Source organism: Hoplias malabaricus, chromosome 5 (genome assembly GCF_029633855.1).
Source record: "Hoplias malabaricus isolate fHopMal1 chromosome 5, fHopMal1.hap1, whole genome shotgun sequence".
In the NCBI taxonomy this organism is placed as follows: domain Eukaryota; kingdom Metazoa; phylum Chordata; class Actinopteri; order Characiformes; family Erythrinidae; genus Hoplias; species Hoplias malabaricus.
Genome location: NC_089804.1, coordinates 12,691,587 through 12,714,513, shown reverse-complemented (window position 1 = coordinate 12,714,513; position 22,927 = coordinate 12,691,587). Strand labels below are relative to the sequence as shown.

Sequence of the window (22,927 nt, the reverse complement as noted above, 5' to 3'; positions counted from 1 at the left end):
GTATTTCACAGATGTTACCATGTGACTCCATCTCCTCTTGCAGAGTGCCAGATCTAAACGGCTTTGTTTGAGAGAGCCTTCCACCCACTGTTTTCGGGAGAAGACTCTCACCCTCATTCCTTTCTCTCCACACGTCCATGAGATCCTTGTCTCGCATCATGGCCTGGAGTGCGTCTCTGCCCACGTCCGACCCGAAGCGCATCCCCTGCACAGTATTAAAATCCCCCACAACGAGCACCCTCTTCCATCCCCGCAGCTTCTGGCTGAGGGCCTGGAAGAAAGTCGCCTTCTCCTTCTGATCTGCAATCACACCAACAAAAAAACTAAATTACACAAACCACATTCCACCCCTATACATTTCCCCATATTTAATAGGAAGACCATTCTTGCTCGCTCATACGCACCCCTCCGAGCAAGAATGGCAACCCCACTCCCCAAACCTCCCTGACTTGCACTCACAAACACCTCCCCATCCCATTCCCTTTTAACTATATCCTCATGCACTCCCCCCCATTCCGTTTCTTGTAAGCATATGAGATCTGCCTTTTCCAACATGGCCAAAACGCGCCGTAATTTCCCCAGGGACGTAAGGCCCCTGGCATTAAAAGAAACTAAATTTAGGGCCATCTTGAAAAAGACAGATCTCTATCCCCCCCACTTATATCATTGTTTCTATATATCATTACACTAAGACACATACACAATAATTCATCTATTATTATATTTATACAAAACCAGTAATATTATCAGTCTTACCCCCTGTGATGATTTTGTGCAACCGCATACCGTCCATCCCCTCCCCCCCTTTTTGTCCAACGTCTCTCCTCTCCCTAGCCCTTGCCAGGTTAGGTCGAGGTCTCAGGGCCCGCCGCCCCTGGGTTGTGTTCTTCGAACCCGAGTCCTCCACAGCCCCTCGAGCCTCCTCCTCGGGTTCAGACGACGGCCCCTGGTTAGTCACGTCTGGGTCAGTCCTTTCACTGTCCTGGTCCACGTCCATTTGTTCCCCCCATGACATTGCCAGAGGGGACCACTGTTCGTCCTGTCCGTACACCACCTTGTCAGTCTCCGTCTCAGTCTCCGTCTGTGGTCCGTTCGCTAGTCCACACACTGTCTGCTCCTCTCTGCCCTCCGCTTCTGGGCCCCTTTTGGCCGGGACTTCCTCCTCTACCTCCCTTTCCACCTCCTCCTGTTCCCTCTGTCTCTTTTCCACCCTGTCTGCCGGCTGCCTCTCCCTCATGGCATGTTGTTGCGGCTGCTCAGGCTGGCCCACGCACACGCAACCTATCGGTGCTCTTCGGCAGTCTGGGCACTTTGCCGCCTTACACTCCCTGGCAAAGTGCCCCTGTTCACCACACTCCCGGCACACGAAGTCGGGGCACTGCCTCATTACGTGGCCCGGTCTCATACACTGGCGACACAGCTTCTGCTGACGGTCGTGGAGCACCCTGAAGTACTGCGGCCCCTCCAGAGTCTCAAACCTGACGCTATACGGTAGGGATGGAAGACTTGGCGGAAATCTCACCTTCACATACCTCGTCCCGTCCGCTACCGTCGTTCCCGGAAAGAACCGTCTTTGGATCGGCCTTAAGATCATCACGCCCCATACCCTCAGCTTCGCCATTATGTCCTCATCGGATATATAGGCTGGCAGATGTAAAAAGGACACCATATAATCGGTCTACACAATGTCCCCAATCTCGAGACCATCCTCAAGTTTCTCCGCAGAGGCCTCCGAGTCCAGCGTCAGCTCGAACTCTCCCAACTTCTTGGGGCGGAGTACCAACAGACTCCCCGCTCCCAGCAAACCCTCAACAGCCCTTATTATGTCAATCGGGGACACCGTTTTCGGGTCCGCGACCTCCAGTGCGACCGTTGCCTCACGTGTGAACCGTGGCCCTGACTCTGGCCTCAATGTTCCTCCTCGCCTGTCTGCAACTCCGGAGGGTCCAGCCATGGCCGCCTCTCGTGCTGCCGCTGCTGCCCTCCGTAACATTGCCCTCCTCTCCTCCTCAGAGCCAGGATCCACGGTCTCTCCAGGCCGTGTGCCACCTCCCTCTGTGTGCTCTCCACCTCCTTGAGCCCCGACTGATGTACCCGCCACTGTTTCCCTCCGGTTGCTGGAAGCCTGCACCACCGTCTTCCCCAACCGTACCGCTTCCGAATGTGCCTGTGGGCCCATCTTCATCGCTGCTTTCTCATGCCTTGCAGAAGAGGCAGCTCCAGCCGTCAGGGTGGCAGTATCTGCACAGGAAGACACAGACACAAGTTTATTATTCAAAACCCCCGGCTGATTCTCAGACCTGGGGTTCGACTTGCATTTTGCTTTTGCTGCAGCTGCAACGCCCAGGACGCTCCCCCCCAACACAGGCTTCCTAGAGCCCTGCCCCAGGAGGAGTTCACGACCCGGTGCTGCAGCAGAGATGTTATTTGCCACAGTCCTTTTCCTTATAGAGTTCAGGAGCCTGAGCCGGAGCCCGAACCACCGTCTCTTTAATAATGTCCTTGGCCCTACTCTTCTCCCGCAGACGCTCCTCTTCACCTTCCCCCCCTGATGTCCCCTTCCTCTGTCCAGCTCTTGTGCAGGCTTCCGACATCTCCCCTGCAAACCTCACAGATTTACTTATCATCCCCAACAAATATTCTCTCTCTTCCTCTTGTTCCTCTTCCTCCAAACTGTCATTCCCAAAATCAATTAAGTCATCTTCAATATATTCATCCTCGCACTCAACATACACCATTCCGTCGTCACTAGACACATCCACATCCTCCGTCATTTTTTCTCCTCTAGCGACCGTCGCCGCTTTCACACCACTCTCCTCTCCTCACCTCCATTCCTCTCTCCTTTCTTTCACTTTCCTCCCTTCTCCTCTCTTTCTCCGCCGCTTTACTCCCGCGCCCCGCTCCTCTTTCTCCCGCCGATCTCTCCACCTCTCTCTCTGCCTTCTCCTTCTCCCTCTCCGACGCCGACGACGCCGCTCTCTCTCCCGCCACAGTCACGGCTCCCGCGCCCTTCATCGCCGCAGCTCTCACACTCGCCACACTCTCCACTCTAGCGTCCGCCACCGCCGAGGCTCCAGCTTTCGCCGCCGACACGGCTCCTGCTTTCCCCTTCCTCATTTTTTCGCCGCGCCCTCACTCACACAGAGGTGCGCGGCGCGAACAAAACAAAAAACGCGGTCTAAACCCGCTCTTTATTAACAAAAACCACACCAATAAATCAAAAAACCTTTTAACCAAACAAAACCGTCGAAAACTACAACAAAAAATCTCTATAAACTCTTATTTTTAACAAACTTTTCGCCGTCGTTTGCACCTGCTCCTAGAAAAACGCCGCACATGCGCGTCGTGCTTTCAAGGAGTGGTATGGCCGTAAGCGATCACTGCTGGCTGTAGAAGACTATTTCTAAATACTCTTCTAAGAGTAATACTTGTTTCAGAGCTGCCTGTAAACGGTAGACCACCTGACACCTCAAATGAAAATGATTGGCTTTCCAGTTTGTTTGTTTTTTTTAAGTTTTCTTCTTCTCTTGTGTTTAAATGACTGTGGCTACTGTCTTTATAATAGGAGCTTAAGCATACAGCACCTAGTATTCCCAGGTAGTCTCCCATCCAAGTACTAACTACGCCCAACTCTGCTTCGCTTCCGAGATCAGACGAGATCGGGCTTTCAAGGAGTGGTATGGCCGTAAGCGATCACTGCTGGCTGTAGAAGACTATTTCTAAATACTCTTCTAAGAGTAATACTTGTTTTAGAGCTGCCTGTAAACTGTAGACCGCCTGAAACCTCAAATGAAAATGATTGGCTTTCCAGTTCGTTTTTTTTTTTTAAGTTTTCTTCTTCTCTTGTGTTTAAATGACTGTGGCTACTGTCTTTATAATAGGAGCTTAAGCTAAAAAGCTTACAGCACCTAGTATTCCCAGACAATCACCCGGAGCTGGATTAATTTTTGCAAAATTAATTTCACTGTTTTATCCACAAACTCTTTCCCATTATCTGAGGATATTTGATCTGGAAATCTCCACTTGCTTATGACTTCTCTACACAACAACTTGGCAACAGATTGAGCTCCTACTTAGTTAGACAACCTCAGGCTTAAATAATAAAATATTTTCCACAAAATCTAGTATTTACCTTCTACCTGTTTTTATTATTTCATCAAATTCCAAAACTACTTTATACATAGGCCCTCTGAATATTAATTTCTAGGCAAATTGTGCACTTGCTAATGACATACTCAATTTTTTTATGTGAATTTGATGCTTAAATCCTTTAAGCTCTTTGTAATTTTGTTAATTTCCCCCCTTGCTATGTGAACTAATCCTTGGTCATCCAGATTCAAAGGACCCAACAGGTCTGAAGCACTTACGTGCAAAGTGACCAAACTGTCCACAATTATAGCACACTTCAGGGGACTGCTGAAAGTTCAAGTTAAATCTTCCAGGTCTTCCTCTACCTAAATTTCCTCGACCTCTTCCTCTCCAAGTCTGCATCGGACCAAAAACTGGCTGTGGCCAGAATGTAACTGGCACCTCTGATGTGGACTGGTTTACTTGAGGTTGTGTCTGATTCAGCTGAGATTGTGGTACCAGCTGAGTTGAAGGCTGACTTTGTATAACTACAGCCTGTTTCTTTTCTTTTCTTTTCTTTTCATTTTCTTTTCTTTTTTCTTTTCTCGTCCACCAGTTATACTTGATTCAGTTTTCTGAGGGTTTCTTGGTCCTGTGCTTTCTGAACTGTCATTGCATTTGATTGCAACACAACAATCACCTATTTATTTTCCAGTTGAACACACCTCAAAGTAGCAAAGAATCTCAACAATAAACCCCAGACCAGCTTAGGCTCATAGTTGAATACAACTCACATTTATAACTCTTAATAAAATGAACGATTTTTTACCACTGTGTGGCATCCCCCCTTCTTCTTACAACACTCAACAGATGTCTGGGGACAGAGGAGACCAGTTTCTCAAGTTTAGAAATAGGAATGCTCTCCCATTCGTGTCTAATACAGGCCTCTAACTGTCGCACCTTCCTCTATATGATGTGCCAAATGTTCTCTATAGGTGAAAGATCTGGACTGCAGGCTGGCCATTTGTAGTGGAGTATGGATCGAATAAAGAAATGAAAAGTTCTAAATGAAAGACTAAGGATTTTTTGGAACAGAATATTCCACAGAATTGTGTGTGTGCGTACAGACTCTGCTCCCCTCCCCACACACACACACACACCTAAGGTCTGCATCAAAGGACGCCTGGCTATGACCCCCTCCTCTAAAGATAACACACCTAGTTTATGATGCTTTTAGGCAAAAAGAAAATCAAACAAAGTGGTGAAGACTAGGATTAACAATCCAGTTTTATGACGAGCATCGTCAAGATGGCAAACCTTATCGTATGCAAGATCAACAGATGGCTAACAGGATTGACCTCGCCCTGAACTCCTGTTAACCCATCCGCACAGGACGAACAACATGGACCAACAGCGACCCCAAGTGGACGTTTGCGAAATCACGTTTCGCCCTGCGGCCGTCTAAATACATAAAGGACTTAATCGAATTTTAATAAATATGTTTATGCAATATGTATGAATGTCACTCTTTGTTGTCCTCAAATGAACGTCTACCAACTAATGAAGTGATGTGTATTACTGTTTCAATCATGAAGCAAAGTTTCTGTCTCTGATTAGGAAAACGAATTAGTATCTAACCTCTAACATAATATTGTAGTGGGATGTAATCGTAAAATACCCAAGATATATATACATAGATGTTTGATATTAATAACCCAGGACACTCATTGTGCTATACCACAAATATGTATAAGTAATTTTTGTGTATACATGAATCTTTTCTCTCTTTCTGAAACGTGAAACAAGTCACGTGAGCCTCAGACCCAGGATCCAATCAAAGGAAGGATACCTCCCAATTGGGCATGACCGCGCCACCTTTGAAAAGAGAGTTGCACGGCTCACGTCGCGCTCTCTCGCTTCCTCTTCTTGCTCTTCTAGCTTCCGCTCTTCTCAGAGCTCTTCTGCACTCTCCAGCGACCTCCTCACGTTGCGCTCACTCTTCAAGTGCGACGCTCTTCATTCTTCCTGACGCCGACGGAACGACTCAAAGACTCTAAGAAGGACCGCACTCAGCTCCAAGGGACGCCTTGTGCCAGTTAGCAGTGTGATACAGAAACTACAACGTAACGTCGAGTAACTCTAAGTAATCTTTTTGTAATCGTGTTTATGTTTTATCGCCCAATCTAAGTTTAATCTCACGACTGATCAAAGCAGGTGAAACTTATTCGTGGCCAGAGTAAGAAACACCGCCGAGATAGAAGAAAATTGTAAAATAAGTATAAGCCTATTGACTCGATTTTCAGTTCTGGAGACTGCAAGAACCAGCGAAACTTCTCGTCCAAAGCTTCCATATGATTGGAACCTCCCACTCAGGACAATGAGCCAGAGGGAATCCTTTCGTCTACGTCACCACACTCTGAGTATGCCTGAGGCGGCTTGACTCGTGGGTGACTAAATCCACACTGACCCAGCCTGAAAACTTCCACGGAAGAACTGCGGAAACTAAGCGGGACTCCTCTCTTCCATAACCTCAAAGAGCCTCTGTACCCGTCGAGTGGTTGAGATTGATGAAAAGTAAGCTAAAACTACGCACTTCGAGAGCTGAAAATTGAATTAAGTCTCTTGATAAATTTATACGTTAATTAAATCTCAGTTAGCAACACATTAGTCACAAGTCATATCGCCTAGCTTATCTTTAAATTCGAATCGGCTTCACCTGCATTGATGCCATGAGATTTTGAGATTATGCTATGTTAAGTAAATATTCTTTTTTCCTTTTAAAAAAATATATTTCCATTATTTGAAATAACAGTGCGTGGAGTCTGTTCAAAAAATCCTAAAGAACTCACGTAGCGATGACAGTATTCACTCTCTAACTACTTGTTAATGTTTTTGTCATTTAAGTTAATCATAACAATTATTATCATTAGTCAAAACGTCAGTAATCAGAAGAGTTTGAATAAGGTCAAACGCTACAAACACAATATATATATATATATATATATATATATATATATATATATATATATATTGATATATATATTACAGTGTATACACAACATACACTACACATTTCAGTACCTGGATCCTTCTCCTACGTAGCCATGATGTTGTGATTGCTGCAGAATGTGGTCTGGCATTATCTTGTTGAAAAATGCAGGGTCTTCCCTGAAAGAGATGATGTCTAGATGGGAGCATATGTTGTTCTAGAACCTGAACATAGTTCTCTGCATTAATGGTGCCTTTCCAGACATGCAAGCTGCCCATGCCACAAGCACTCATGCAACCCCATACCATCAGTGATGCAGGCTTCTGAACGGAGCGTTGATAACAACTTGGGTTATCCTTGTTCTCTCTGGTCCGGATGACATGGTGTCCCAGTGTTCCATAAAGAACTTAAAATCGTGACTCATCTGACCACAGAACAGTCTTCCATTTTGCCACACTCCATTTTAAAAGACTCCTGACCCAGTGCAAACATCTGAGCTTGTGGAGCTTGCTTAGAAATGGCTTCCTCTTTGCACTGTAGACGGCAGATGGCACGGTGGATTGTGTTCACTGACAATGATTTCTGGAAGTATTCCTGAGCCCATTCTGTTATTTCCTTGACAGTGGCATTCCTGTTTGAGGTGCAGTGACGTTTAAGGGCCCGGAAATCACGAGCATCCAGTAGAGTTTTACGGCCTTGACCCTTACGCACAGCAATTGTTCCAGATTCTCTGAATCTTTTGATGATGTTATGCACGGTTGATGATGATTGACTTATGAATCTTCGCTATTTTACGCTGGGTAACACCATCTTTATGCACAACAATGGTGGAATTGGTGATCCTCTTACCATCTTGGCTTCAGAGAGACACTGACACTCTGAGAAGCTTTTTTTATACCCAATCATGTTGTCAATTAACCTAATTAGTGTTAATTGGTCTTCCAGCTGTTCGTTATATCCTCAATTTCCTTTTTCCAGCCACTTATTGCTACTTTTTCCCAACTTTTTGGGGATTTGTTGATACTGTGAAATTTTGAATGAACATATTTTTTCCTTTAAAATGTTACATTTACTCAGATTAAACTTTTGATCTGTCATCTATGTTCTATTACATATAAAATATTGACATTTGCCATCTCCACATCATTGTATTCAGTTTTTATTCACAATTTGTTTAGTGTCCCAACTTTTTTGGAATCCAGTTTGTACCATTTAGAAAAGTCTTGAAAAGACTCTCTAATTCTCTCTAAGAGACTAATCTCTTATTCATAATCACCTCCTGCCTTCACTCTTTTTTATTGAGACTTTGTCCCACACACTCTCAATCTGAACAGGTCAAACAGAAGGAGGAGGATGGCCATTCCCCTCACATTTCAGCTCTCACTTCTTATGGACAAAAACAAACAAACACCAGAGAGGGGCAAGTGAGACCAGCTCCACTTACACACTCTCTCACACACACAAGGACGCTCACAGAACCTCCTAACACTCCAAATCACAAGCCAAGCTTGAATATCTAACAATACAACAAAACAACCTACACACAACAGTTGACCCAAAGTCGACTTAATAACACCACTATAGCATGCTTTTCATTTCACTGCCGCTCCTTATTTCCTATTGTAATTTATGCTACCTGATGAGGGGTAATAATTCAAAGAGAGGCAGCATCAAACAGTGTTTGTCAACAGTGTTTTGAGTGGGCACCCCAAATTAAACCTTAGTTTACTCCTGCAGTTCCTGTGAACTGACCTCAAAAATCATCTAATGATTTTTCAGGATTTAGGCCCGGCTAATCCCGCCTCTATAAAAGAGGGCTTCATCCAACAGCGGCTACCTACACTATTTTCTCTTTTTCTTTTATTCCTTTTCCTTTTAACTCATTATTTTCCATTTTCCTTTATTCATTTTCCTTTTAAATCATTATTTCCTTTTTTCCTTTATTCTTCTATTTCTTCACTTTTAATTTTCTCATTTCTCTTCTATTCCTTAACTTTAACCTTACATAAATTTTAACCAAATGCCACTGGGCCCCAGGGATTCTAACTATTTTTAATATATTCCAATTTCACAATAACTCAAAGCTTACTTTCACATTGTGACTAAAAATTCATGTCAAGAGGGCCCTATTTACTAAAATCCACATGTCATTTGTTAGCTCACTTTATTGTTAGTAATTAAGCTATTCTACACTTATACTTCAAATTTTCCTTTCCTTTTTTACACTTTTACTATTACCTTTATTCTATCTTTACATTATTTTAATTTCTTAATAAAAAGAAAACTCTCCCAGCACCATCAACACAAAACTGCATACACTAATGAGTCTAATATGGTGCAGCCCAACTGTCAAACAGCTCAAGCGTACAACCAGCACTCAAATTTGTGAAAAGCTCACCTTTATTTGCCGGCTTTAAGCGGTAGTCTGTATGAAGGAGCTGCCAGATGATGAAGGCCACAACTCGAATCCCATCCTCGTCGCCAAATTCTTGTAGTTAATTTCAGTATTGTGAAGAAGACACTGAAAAAGACAGCTACACTGACACCATCTTTTCGTTACAAAATTATTAGGTTTATTACAATGAAAAGAACAGCATCTTAACAAGCCCCAATGGACAGTTTGCTGAGAAGTTAGCCAATATCTTCTCACTTCAGTCCAAAGCTCCTCTGTTTATATAGGTTGGTTGTTTTTGTGAAACATTTTTGTGGACATAATATTATATCATTTGTACAATATACATCATGTACTCAGTGAAATGGAAATAATGGAGCAAGAAGAGGGGCGAAACCCGAATATCCGCTATCAATCTAACGTTACCAACCTGTATATCTCTGCTGGAGAAGGACTATTGCAATGTGGTGAAACTGATTCTGATTAATGCTCAATTGCTCTCAAACAAGACACAATACAGAACAAGTTTTATTTCTTCAAGTGGCTTGGACTTTATTTATATACTTTCAACCAGGATAGAACTCGCAACTCACTGAACTGTGCCCATCGGACTATAGACATTTACCAAAAAAATCCAGCCAACAGCATCCTCTGTCCACTGAAAAAGGGCTAGAGAAAGACCAACACAAACTGTATGGCAATAGATGAGCTACTGTCTCTGACTTTACATTTACAAGTTTGACCATCACGGTAGGTGTTTGTAACAGAGTGGACAGTGAGAGTACATGGTAATGTAAGCAGCATTGATGTGTCTGATCCACATGTACCAGCACAACAAACATTAACACACCACCACATTATTATCTACAGCACTGAGAATAATCCACCAACTAAAATCATACCTTCTCTGCAGTGGTTCTGTCCTGACCATGGAAGAATAGGGTGAAATGGAGGAAATAAAATACATAGCAACCAATGGACTGTAGTCTTTAATTATAAAAATATAACGGCCTCCTGTAAGGTCAGTGGAATTCAGAGATTGGTCAGTGAGTGTAGAAACAAGACAGTGGTCATAATGTTACGGTTGCTCGGTGTAAATTCATTCATTCGTTGCCAGTAATCACTTTCTCCTTTTCCATTAAAACTGTCTGTGAGTACTATGTTGTTTGGCTGTAATCAACATGACCACATTATGCAAGTGATACTTTGTTAAAAAGAATGTCAGAGCTTTAGTGTTTTGTTTGTGACAATGATATTGAATAAAGCCTATCCACCTGTACTGTCAGGATAGAACAGAGTTGTGGAACTGCCACATAAAACACAGCAATTACACTCACTAACCAAGACAACACCTAAATACACTGAGGGTAAATAGGGTAAAGGGCGCATCCAGTCCTGCAGTCACTGAGAGACAAATCATTCATGTAATTCTGAAAATGTATAACTACTGCTCACTAAAAAAATAAAAAAGCTTTCAGTTTCTGTTAATGAGGAATAGAGAGAGTGGGGAGTAGTTTGACTGTAAGAACCACCCTCTCCTGAATTGTTCCCCTAAGTTCAAACGAAAGCTCAAACTGTTCTAATATCTTGACATTTTAAAAAGATAAAAGTTTGGTTTAAACCTAAAGAAACCACATTAATTTTTTCTGGTTTTCACTTTGGAGAAAATCATTTTATAGAATTATTTGGGCACAAAAGATATGGGTAAGTTCTGCCTTTTTAACTCTGAATCATAGCTTTTGATTTATCTTAGATTTAAAGTCAGTAATGATTCAAATCACTGGACTTTATAAATTCACTGAATTGCTGTAATGAAGACCTTCTCACACAGAAATAACTTCCTTACTTCATGTGTTGTTAATTGAAGAACTGTATTGAGACGAGATTCAGTACTAATCTGTTTTTTCTTTGCTTTCCAGAACACAGTACAGATGCAGAAAATAAACATGTACCGATGTATGATACTTATGATGAGGATGAAACTGATGAAATATGTCACAAGGAAACTGTAGCAAGAGTTGGATCTATTGCAATTCCCATATTCTTTACCATCGTGATCATTCTCAGTCTCATTGGTAACGTAATGGTTCTGGTGATCCTTGCCCTCTACGAGTCCCTGAAATCATTGACCAACCTCTTCATCCTCAACTTGGCTGTGTCTGACCTGATGTTCACTCTTGGACTTCCATTTTGGGCCTGTTACTACACCTGGGGCTGGATATTTGGAGACGCAGTGTGCAAAGTTGTCAACTTGGTCTTTTTTACTGGATTTTACAGTAGCAGCGTTTTCCTGATGTTGTTGACTATTCAGCGCTATGTAGCAGTGGTCTACCCTCTGTCGGACTGGGAGACAGGACAGAAGTTTGCAGTTGTTCCCATCTTGGTTTGGGTGGTGAGTGCTGCAGCAGCAATACCAGCCTCAGTGCAAAGCTCTGTCATGTCTGACCCAGACGACCCCAACAATCTTCACTGTAAGATTAACAGCACAACGACCGTCATTGCTGTTACATTAGAACAAAACTGTTTTTTTATGGCTGCAGTTTTGGTCATGGCTTTTTGCTACATACGAATAGTTCAGACTGTCCTCAAGTCCCGAACAAAAAAGAAACACAGGACTATAAAGCTCATCTTCTGCATTGTGGCTGTGTTCTTTGTTGGTTGGGCTCCTTATAACATTGTCATATTTCTACAGTCATTAGTTTATTATGGGATACAGACTTTTACAGATTGTAAAGTCAGTGATCATCTTGATTATGCACTTTATGTCTTCAAACTTCTCGCTTTCTCCCACTGCTGTCTTAACCCAGTGTTTTATGTTTTTGTTGGTGTAAAATTCAGAAATCATGTGAAGACATTTTTACAAATTTTTTTTTGCAAAAAAAGTTTCAAGGACCCCACCAAATGGCCACAAATTCTGGGTTCTCAGGACTCAATGTATGGACCATGAAAGAACTATGGAGGTATCTTTACTCAGTAAGACTGACAATGCCGACTATAAGCAATCAGAACACACAGAGCATTAAAGAAATTCCAAGGCTTTGGACCAGCTGTTGGTGCATCGCTGTAATTATTATGTGGTATTAAAAAAGGTATTACAAAGATGGACGATAGTGCTCTTTGAGGTATGTTCAATAAGATATATATATATATATATATATATATATATATATATATATATATATATATATATATATATATATATATATATATAATTGTTATCAATAGCAAATAATCTTTCAGTTTCCTGAAAAAAAAAAAACGTAATTATTAAAACTTATAATGAAAAATAAAAACGTATAAAAATTTCTATATATATATATTTCTATATATATATTTCTATATATATATATTTTTATATATATATATATATTCTATATATATAAAACGATAAAATTTTCTATATTATCTGTTATTTTCAGAAGAAAACCACCCTTTAAAAAAATCACATCTATGTACACATATGGTGTGTTAAACTGTGGCTAACATTTTGTCTTACAACACAACTAACAATAAAATATAGTGGATGTTTCATAACAAGGAAAATATTAACTGTTTTTGAGAGGTTTCATATGTCATACATTTACTGTAAAAACACAATGTAGACGGAAAACAGTGCAGTGTTTTGTTTGATGTGGGAATAAAGCATACAGTGTGGAAACATGCACAAAAACACACATGACCCAAATAAACAGGCAAAATGTCATGTTTAATTTAAAACCTAAGATTCATGTTTTCAAGTTCATCATGAAAACAACTGAAGATACAAAATGAAGCATCTTTTACACTATGCTTATATTGATTTACAATACGTCAAATACGTTTGTCACATATTCTTCAAAAACTGCATTTAAATAAGTATATATTTTAAAAAACTATTGACAATATAAATATTTAAACTGAAAAAAATTAATTTGTTTTACTAAGTAATTGTATTATCAATGTAAAGTAACAAAATTGTCATTTTTTTAAAGAGTTTTGTTTTACATTTTTTTCATGCCGTGCTATTTTTTTGGACTAAAATAGTAGATTTAAATCTGTCAATCCACAATGTAAATAAACCTCTTTACATAACTCATTAACGTAGCTAACAACATTAATTCATTTCCTGTAGCCGTTTCAGGGTCACTGTGGGTCCGAAACCCACCAAGCTTATCCAGTTCAGGGTTGCGTGTACAAATGTATCATGGTACAAATGTAGTAGTGTAGTAATAATAGTTGTATAAATGTTTATAATTCACTATTTAGGGAGTGGGGTGTTTTTTGGGAGAAAATATGAGATTCATTCATTCATTATCTGTAAGCGCTTATCGAGTTCAGGGTCGTGGTGGGTCCGGAGCCTATCTGGAATCATTGGGCGCAATGTAGGAATACACCCTGGAGGGGGCGCCAGTCCTTCACGGGGCAACACACACACAGTCACTCATGCACTCCACCTACGGACACTTTTAAGGCACCAATTCACCTACCAACGTGTGTCTTTGGATTGTGGGAGGAAACCGGAGCACCCAGAGGAAACCCACGCAGACACGGGGAGAACACACCAAACTCCTCACAGTCACCCGGAGGAAACCCATGCAGACACAGGGTGAACACACCAAACTCCTCACAGAGCGTCACCCAGAGAGGTCCCTATTTTTATTATTAATATTAATAATAATAATAATAATAATAATAATAATAATAATAATTTATTTCCTTATCTCTCTTTATCGGCTGCATCTGTTGTCTGTCCTCTGGAAAACATATTTGTTAATTTTGCACATTTGGCAGCATCTTCTTCCAATGCATTTCCTTTTTTTTATCCTGGCTTTTCGGCTCCACCTGCCCTCCATCACCACAGACTGATGCTTTGTGCTATTCTGCTGCTATATTTAATTTCACTGCTCCAGAAAACACAACTTGTGGGCTCAACCAACTTAAACATATGGGAGGGGAGAATTCCCTTAGATGGTAACACCCATCTAATCTACTGCAATATAGGGGCTGCGCTGTCAGATGAATGGAGAATGAATGCATATTTGAATGGAGAACAAATGCATGAAGAAGATTAGATAAGTGACAGATAAGTGTCAAAATTATTTTTCCCATTTCATCCTGCCTGATCATCACACACTCACATAGACACTAACACACTCTCACCGATGGGCATTTTCCAACTGATCTCCCTACCAGCCTGCAATTTTGCACTGTGGGAGGAAACCAAAGTGTCCAGAGGAAACCCATGCAGACAAAGGGAGAGTTCATCAAATTGCTCACAGACAGTGAATCAGGGCAGGGATGGAACCCACAACCTCAGGACACTGGAACCGTGCATCAGTGACACTACCTGTAGACCCCTGGTAAATAAATACTAGAAAAAAACTACACTAATTTTAGAGACTATTAAAGGATCAACATTCTTAAATCACAGAACAGTTGTTTCATGTACTGGGCTTCAGTTTTGTCTAACACTGGGTTTACTCTGCACACTTTTGAACTTTGGGCTACATTTGAAAATCTAGTATTGAGCAATGGAGCTGAATTCTCTTTACTCCTCAGTTTTTATTTTACATAATATGACTCATGCTACAATATACACGTGACTGCATATAAATTGTGCTGAATGGAATCTTGAATGAACCCAGCCAGTGTCTCTCAATGCGAGTGTGGACACTGCTTTCTCTTTCATCCTGAGAGTCACAGAACAAACTATGAACATTAATGAGCAGAGATGTATCAGCAGTTTCTAAATGATATATATTTGCTTTGTTTGCAGTAATATATCCCTGGAAAAATAATAAACATGTACTGATGACTTATAAAAGCTTTTAGAGTAATAGGAAGTTTCTAAACTCAGACCTGAACGGCAACGCCAGCTCTTCATTCCATCAGGAGCTTGGGATGGTTTGATAATGTCTACATTTGTCACTTTAAAAGTCACCATAAAACCCAGCATTAATCACTGACCACATTTTGACTTAGAAGTGTTATTAAACCTAAATCTATCACTTGGTTGTCTGTGTGTGTTTGACCAGCCTTTAAACTAATGTTGGCATAAGATCTGTATATTATTTTTGCATATTTCCATAAGCTGTTTAATAGATTTCACCGAGTTTTCTGTGGCTGCATGCCCTCAGACACCCAAACAGAGTACTGTTCCACATTCCCAAAAGTACATCCTAACGTTTCTCACTTACTCCACAACAGACAAAGCTATATCTGGGGCAACACTACAGTTCCCTGATTACACACTATCCATGCTGGGTATCAAACGGCAGTCTACATAAAGTTTTGAGAGGGGTTTTAATGCTTTGTAAATAAAGTTTGTTGTGTGTAATGTGTGTGATGCCCAAAGATGCATTGGTGCCATGTCCAGTTTGTTTTCCTAGTCTTGTGCTGTCACCTCTCTAACACACACCTGATGTGGTCAGTTGCAGGCTGACTGCTATCACATCATCCAAGATGCTGCAGATTGGTGGTGGTTAGGGAGACCCTCTAATGTTCCAAAGGATGATAATACCTTAGAGTGTCTAGAAAAAAACTATACATACACAGAACATTATGATACCTCCTTGTTACCACCCTCACTGCCCATTCTTTCAGTTCTGTAATTCTACAGTTACAGACTGGAGTCCATTGTTTGCCCCTTTTCACCAGAACCCACAGAAAACCACAACAGAAATGGTATGATTCTGGTGGTGGACCATACTTGGGGTTGCAGTGACACTGATGTGGTGGTGATGTGTTAGTGTGTGTTGTACTGGTATAAGTGGATCAGACACAGCAGTGCTGCTGGAGTTTTTGAACCCATCAGTGTCAATGCTGGACTGAGAATAGTCCACCAACTAAAAATATCCAGCCGACAGTGTCGTTGTGTCCACTGATGAAGGGCTAGAGAAAGTCCAACACAAACTGTGAAGCAACAGATGAGCTACTGATTTTGCATCTACAAGATGGACCAACAGAGTAAGTGTTTGTCTAACAGAGTTGACAATAATTGGTCAGTGTTTAAAAACACAATTTTTAAACAGACTTTAGTCTGTAATTATAAAACTACTAAGTGCTCCTGTGTGGTCAGTGGAACTCAGAGAATAGATTGTGAGTGTAGAAATAAGGAAGTGGTGATAAAGTTATGGTTGATTTCATTGCCTGTAACCACTCCTCCTGTTCAGTTACAACTGCTTGTGTGTAATGTACTGTTTGGTCAGTAATCAACATGACTACATATTGCAAGTGACACTTTAAAGACACTTTAACTTAAAAAAAAAAATAAAAATAAATAAACAAAGAATGCCAGAGCTTTAATGCATGGGTCGTGTGGTGATGTGTACATGTAAGACATGTTTGAGGTGAAATCTCAATAGATAGTGGTATTAAATAAAGTATGTCTATGAGCTGTACTGTCTGTATGGAATAGAGCTTATAAAATACTGCATATTAAATACAGCAATTACACTTGCTGACCAAGGGTAAACGGGCAGGAGTTCAAACTATGCATCATCTTGCAGTCACTGAGAGACAAAAAAGTGTGCAAAGGTGTCAACTTTGTTTTCTTTACTGGATTTTACAGTAGCAGTGTTTTCCTGATGTTGTTGACTATTCAGCGCTATGTAGCAGTGGTCTACCCTCTGTCGGACTGGGAGACAGGTCAAAAGGTAGCAGTTGCTCCCATCTTGGCTTGGGTGGTGAGTGCTGCAGCAGCAATACCAGCCTCAGTGCAAAGCTCTGTCATGTCTGACCCAGATGACAGCAACAGTCTTCACTTTGAGTTTAACAGCACAACGACCGTCATTGTTATTACATTTGAACAAAACTGTTTTTTTGTGGTTGCAGTTTTGGTCATGGCTTTTTGCTACATACGAATAGTTCAGACTGTCCTCAAGTCCCGAACAAAGAAGAAACACAGGACTATAAAGCTCATCTTCTGCATTGTGGCTTTCTTCCACTGCTGTCTTAACCCAGTGTTTTATGTTTTTGTTGGTGTAAAATTCAGAAATCATGTGAAGACATTTCTACAGATTTTTTTTCGTGAACAAACCAAGCCACCACAAATACCGGGTTCTCAGGGCTCAATTTAGGGACCATGAAACAACTATGGCGGTATCTTTACTCAGTAAGACTGACAATGCTGATTATAAGCAATCAGAACACACAAAGCATTAAAGAAATTCCAAGGCTTTGGACCAGCTGTTGAAACTCTTGGCACATTGCTGTAATTATTATGTGTTATTAAAAAAGGTATTACAAAGATAGTGCCCTTTGAGGGATGATCAATAAGATATATATATATTTCTATGTATTCACTCTTAATTTCTATTTAATTGTTATCAATAGCAATTAACCTTTCAGTTACTTGGAAAAGAAATGGAATTGTTTTTGTGGAAACTCCATTATACAGCTCACTTATGATAAAATTTTCTATATCATCTGTTATTTTCAGAAGAAAACCACCCTTAAAAAAATCACATCTATGTACACATCTGGTGTGTTAAACTGTGGCTAACATATTGTCTTACAACACAACTAACAATAAAATATAGTGGATGTTTCCATAACAAGGAAAATATTACCTGTTTTTGAGAGGTTTCATATGTCATACAGTTACTGTAAAAACACAATATAGACTGAAAACAGTGCAGTGTTTAGTTTGATGTGGGAATAAAGCATACTGTGTGGAAACATGCACAAAAACACACATGTAACCCAGCAAAATGTCATGTTTAAGTTAAGACCAAAGATTCATGTTTTCAAGTTCATCATGAAAACAACTGAAGATACAAAATGAAGCATCTTTTACACTATGCTTATATTGATTTACAGTGCAACTTCAAATACGTTTGTTACACATTCTTCAAAAAGTGCATTTAAATAAGTATATATTTTTAAAAACTATTAACAATATAAATATTTAAACTGAAAAAAATAAATTTGTTTTACTAAGTAATTGTATTATCAATGTAAAGTAACAAAATTGTCATTTTTTTAAAGAGTTTTGTTTTACATTTTTTTCATGCCGTGCTATTTTTTTGGACTAAAATAGATTTAAATCTGTCAATCCACAATGTAAATAAACCTCTTTACATAACTCATTAACGTAGCTAACAATATTAATTCATTTCCTGTAGCCGCTTTAGGGTCCCTCTAATGTTCCAAAGGATGATAATACCTTAGAGTGTCTAGAAAAAAACTATACATACGCAGAACATTATGATACCTCCTTGTTACCACTCTCACTGTCCATTCTTTCAGCTCCGTAATTCTACAGTTACAGACTGGAGTCCATTGGTTGCCCCTTTTCACCAGAACCCACAGAAAACCACAACAGAAATGGTATGATTTTGGAGGTGGATCATACTCAGCGCTGCAGTGACACTGATGTGGTGCTGGTGTGTTAGTGTGTTGTACTGGTAGAAGTAGATCAGACACAGCAGTGCTGCTGGAGTTTTTGAACACATCAGTGTCACTCCTGGACTGAGAATAGTCCACCAACTAAAAATATCCAGCCGACAGTGTCGTTGTGAAAGAGAAAGTCCAACACAAACTGCGCAGCAACAGATGAGCTACTGACTTTGCATCTAAAAGATGGACCAACAGAGTAGGTGTTTGTCTAACAGAGTTGACAATAATTGGTCAGTGTTTAAAATCATAATTTTTAAACAGATTTTAGTCTGTAATTATAAAACTACTAAGTGCTCCTGTGTGGTCAGTGGAACTCCGAGAATAGATTGTGAGTGTAGAAATAAGGAAGTGGTCATAAAGTTATGGTTGATTGGTGCAAATTCATTTATTCATTGCCTGTAAACACTTTATACTGTTCAGTTACAACTGCTTGTGAGTACTACACTGTTTGGTCGGTAATCAACATGACTACATTTTGCAAGTGACACTTCCATTTAAAAAAAAAAAGAATGCCAGAGCTTTAACGCATGGGTCGTGTGGTGATGTGTACATGCAAGACATGTCTGAGATGAAATCTCAATAGATAGTGGTATTAAATAAAGTATGTCTATGAGCTGTACTGTCTGTATGGAACAGAGCTTATAAAATACTGCATATTAAATACAGCAATTACACTTGCTGACCAAGGGTAAACGGGCAGGAGTTCAAACTATGCATCAGCTTGCAGTCACTGAGAGACAAAAAATAAATAAATAAATAAATCATGTACTTCTAAAAATGTAAAAAAAAAAAAAAAAAAAAAAACAATACTATTTTAGAATGAGGAATAGAGACAGTTTGGGAGGAGGGTAACTTTCATAAGTTTAAGAACGTCTTGCTCCTGAATTGTACATCTCAGTTCACATGAAAACTATTACTGCTTAAATACCTTGAATTTAAATTCTAAAATAATAAAAGTTTCATTTCAAGCCTAAAGAAACCACATGTATTTTTTCAGGTCTTCACTTAGGAAAGAGTAAATTTGGAGAAATAACTGGGCACAAACGAAATGGGTAAGTTCTACCTTTCTAACTTGAGTCAAACTCTGAGTTTAAAGCCAGTAATGAGTCAAATGACTGGACTTTAAATTCACTATGTAAATTCACTGTATTTATGACCTTCTTGCACAAAAAATACATTCCTTTGTTCATGTTCACAAAGTACTGATATGTTTTTGTCTTTTGCTTTTCAGAAAACAGTACAGATGTAGAAAATACAAGTTTACAGATGTATGATTATTATTATGATAATGAAACTGATGAAATATGTCGCAAGGAATATGTAGCAAGGGTTGGATCTTTTGCGATTCCCATATTCTTTACCATTGTGATCATTCTCAGTCTCATTGGTAACGTAATGGTTCTGGTGATCCTTGCCCTCTACGAGTCTCTGAAATCATTGACCAACCTCTTCATCCTCAACTTGGCTGTGTCTGACCTGATGTTCACTCTTGGACTTCCATTTTGGGCCTGTTACTTCATCTGGGGCTGGACATTTGGAGACGCAGTGTGCAAAGGTGTCCACTTTGTTTTCTTTGCTGGATTTTACAGTAGCAGTGTTTTCCTGATGTTGTTGACTATTCAGCGCTATGTAGCGGTGGTCTACCCTCTGTCGGACTGGGAGACAGGACAGAAGTTTGCAGTTGTTCCCATCTTGGCTTGGGTGGTGAGTGCCGCAGCAGCAATACCAGCCTCAGTGCAAAGCTCTGTCATGTCTGACCCAGACGACCCCAACAGTCTTCACTGTGAGATTAACAGCACAACAACCGTCATTGCTGTTACATTAGAACAAAACTGTTTTTTTGTGGTTGCAGTTTTGGTCATGGCTTTTTGCTACATACGAATAGTTCAGACTGTCCTCAAGTCCCGAACAAAGAAGAAACACAGGACTATAAAGCTCATCTTCTGCATTGTGGCTGTGTTCTTTGTTGGTTGGGCTCCTTATAACATTGTCATATTTCTGCAGTCATTAGTTTATTATGGGATACAGACTTTTACAGATTGTAATGTCAGTGTTCATCTTGATTATGCACTTTATGTCTTCAAACTTCTCGCTTTCTCCCACTGCTGTCTTAACCCAGTGTTTTATGTTTTTGTTGGTGCAAAATTCAGAAATCATGTGAAGACATTTCTACAGATTTTTTTTCGTGAACAAAGCTTCAAGGAACAAACCAAGCCACCACAAATTCCGGGTTCTCAGGGCTCAATTTAGGGACCATGAAACAACTCTGGAGGTAGTTACACAACTGTCAGACCCTGATTAGACACTGAGGACTATGTTAATATTGTATAGTTGTAAATACTGTGTACATTTGTTCTGAGCAACTTTACTCACTAAAACTGACATTGCAGAATTTAAGCAATCAGCACACACACACTACTACCAAAATGTAAGAGGGTCGCGGGGGGTCCAGAGCCTACCTGGAATCATTGGGCGCAAGGCGGGAATACACCCTGGAGGGGGCGCCAGTCCTTCACAGGGCAACACAGACACACACACACACACATTCACATTTGAGTCGCCAATCCACCTACCAACGTGTGTTTTTGGACCGTGGGAGGAAACCGGAGCACCCGGAGGAAACCCACGCGGACACGGGGAGAAAACACCAACTCCTCACAGACAGTCACCTGGAGCGGGAATTGAACCCACAACCTCCTGGCCCCTGGAGCTGTGTGACTGCGACACTGGTAGATTTTGGCTGATTAGCTGTAAATGTTGCTCTTCTGCAGATACTCTCTTAAATATATGACATATACGGATACAGCTACTGTAAACACAGCCCTCATTGTTTTCAGATTTTTCGGATGCATCACAATATATTTGACTTAATTATACAAATGTATGTGATTGATGGAGTTTGTTAGGGTCTTCTTTTTTATTATAATTTCTTTTGGTACTTATGCCCCATTAAATCGTCAATTACTGCACCAAAGTCTTTGCCACTGTATTTCTACAATAAAGGCTATTTACAGCAACATTTTGTGATGTACCTAAAACAGTTTTTGTGGAAACCTCACTATTCTATGTTCACTATTTTAGGGTCTGTGTTTGTGAGACCTTTCATATATCATACAGTTACTGTAAAAACATTACGTAGATGGAAAACAAAGTGCAGTGTTTTGTTTGATGTGGGAATGAAGCACAATGTGGAAACATGAAGAAGAAGAAAAAAAAAAACCCACACATGACCCAAACAGGCAAAATTTCACATTTCAGTTAAAACCAAACTTTCATGCTTTTAAGTTCATCATGAAAACTGAAGATACAAAATGAAGCATCTTTTACACTGCTTATATTGCTTTAGAGTGCAATTTAAAACAACACTTTGTCACAAATGCTTCTAAAGTTGTTTTTAAATAAGTGAAAAACTATTGGTTTTAAAAATTGAGCAAATAATTTTTTAAAACACATTTACATTTAAACACAAATTAAAAAGAGATTGAAGAATTTATACATACATTCTTCTAAAAGCAGTTACATTCATAAATAATTCTGAGGCTGAAACCTAGCGTGTGCGGATTAGTGAGGCGATATAGATCCAGACAGAAAGCACATTACTAGGGTATGGGTGCACATACACAGCCAATGCAAACTCCACGTTGGGAGCCTCCACGTTATGAACACCGGTGCTGTACACTGCTTCTATGATTGGTCTGAGCTCAGAGAAAGGAAGGTGCAAAGGAAACCCAGATATCTGACAACACAAATAAGAAAATTCCAATGACAATCAATCATCATAAATAATATAGAAAATGTAGTAGTGAGGGGGAAGGGCTACCAGTATTTACTTTTATTTAGCTCAATCATTCATTCATTATCTGTAACCACTTATCCAGTTCAGGGTCGCGGTGGGTCCAGAGCCTACCTGGAATCATTGGGCACAAGGCGGGAATACACCCTGGAGGGGGCGCCAGTCCTTCACAGGGCAACACACACACACACACACACACACACACACACCTATGGACACTTTTGAGTCACCAACCCACCTACCAACGTGTGTTTTTGGACTGTGGGAGGAAACCGGAGCACTCGGAGGAAACCCACACAGACACGGG

At 40.4% G+C, this 22,927-nt stretch overlaps 3 protein-coding genes and 1 pseudogene across 6 annotated transcripts in view; 2 read left to right on the top strand and 2 right to left on the bottom strand.

Annotated features, from left to right (window-relative positions):
* Nucleotides 1-3,572: 3,572 nt before the first annotated feature.
* On the bottom strand, nt 3,573-3,691 carry LOC136698522 (5S ribosomal RNA; annotated as a pseudogene).
* Nucleotides 3,692-11,034: 7,343 nt separating this feature from the next.
* LOC136697722 (chemokine XC receptor 1-like) lies at nt 11,035-12,436 on the top strand. The gene is made up of 2 exons (XM_066672948.1): nt 11,035-11,153; nt 11,369-12,436. Exons 1-2 carry the CDS (start codon nt 11,150-11,152, stop codon nt 12,394-12,396), a joined length of 1,032 nt encoding a protein of 343 aa, XP_066529045.1. The 5' UTR covers nt 11,035-11,149; the 3' UTR covers nt 12,397-12,436.
* A 6,822-nt stretch (nt 12,437-19,258) lies between these two features.
* Nucleotides 19,259-21,083, top strand: LOC136696586 (chemokine XC receptor 1-like). The gene is made up of 2 exons (XM_066671113.1): nt 19,259-19,879; nt 20,059-21,083. Exons 1-2 carry the CDS (start codon nt 19,876-19,878, stop codon nt 21,075-21,077), a joined length of 1,023 nt encoding a protein of 340 aa, XP_066527210.1. The 5' UTR covers nt 19,259-19,875; the 3' UTR covers nt 21,078-21,083.
* A 156-nt stretch (nt 21,084-21,239) lies between these two features.
* The window catches only part of cc2d2a (coiled-coil and C2 domain containing 2A), a 28,852-nt gene continuing 27,164 nt past the window's right edge, over nt 21,240-22,927 (bottom strand). For all 4 annotated transcript variants that reach the window (XM_066671108.1, XM_066671111.1, XM_066671109.1 and 1 more), the window contains one exon: nt 21,240-22,563. In XM_066671108.1, coding sequence (XP_066527205.1) covers nt 22,375-22,563 — 189 coding nt within the window. In that variant the 3' untranslated portion in view covers nt 21,240-22,374. The remainder of the gene's footprint in view (nt 22,564-22,927) is intronic.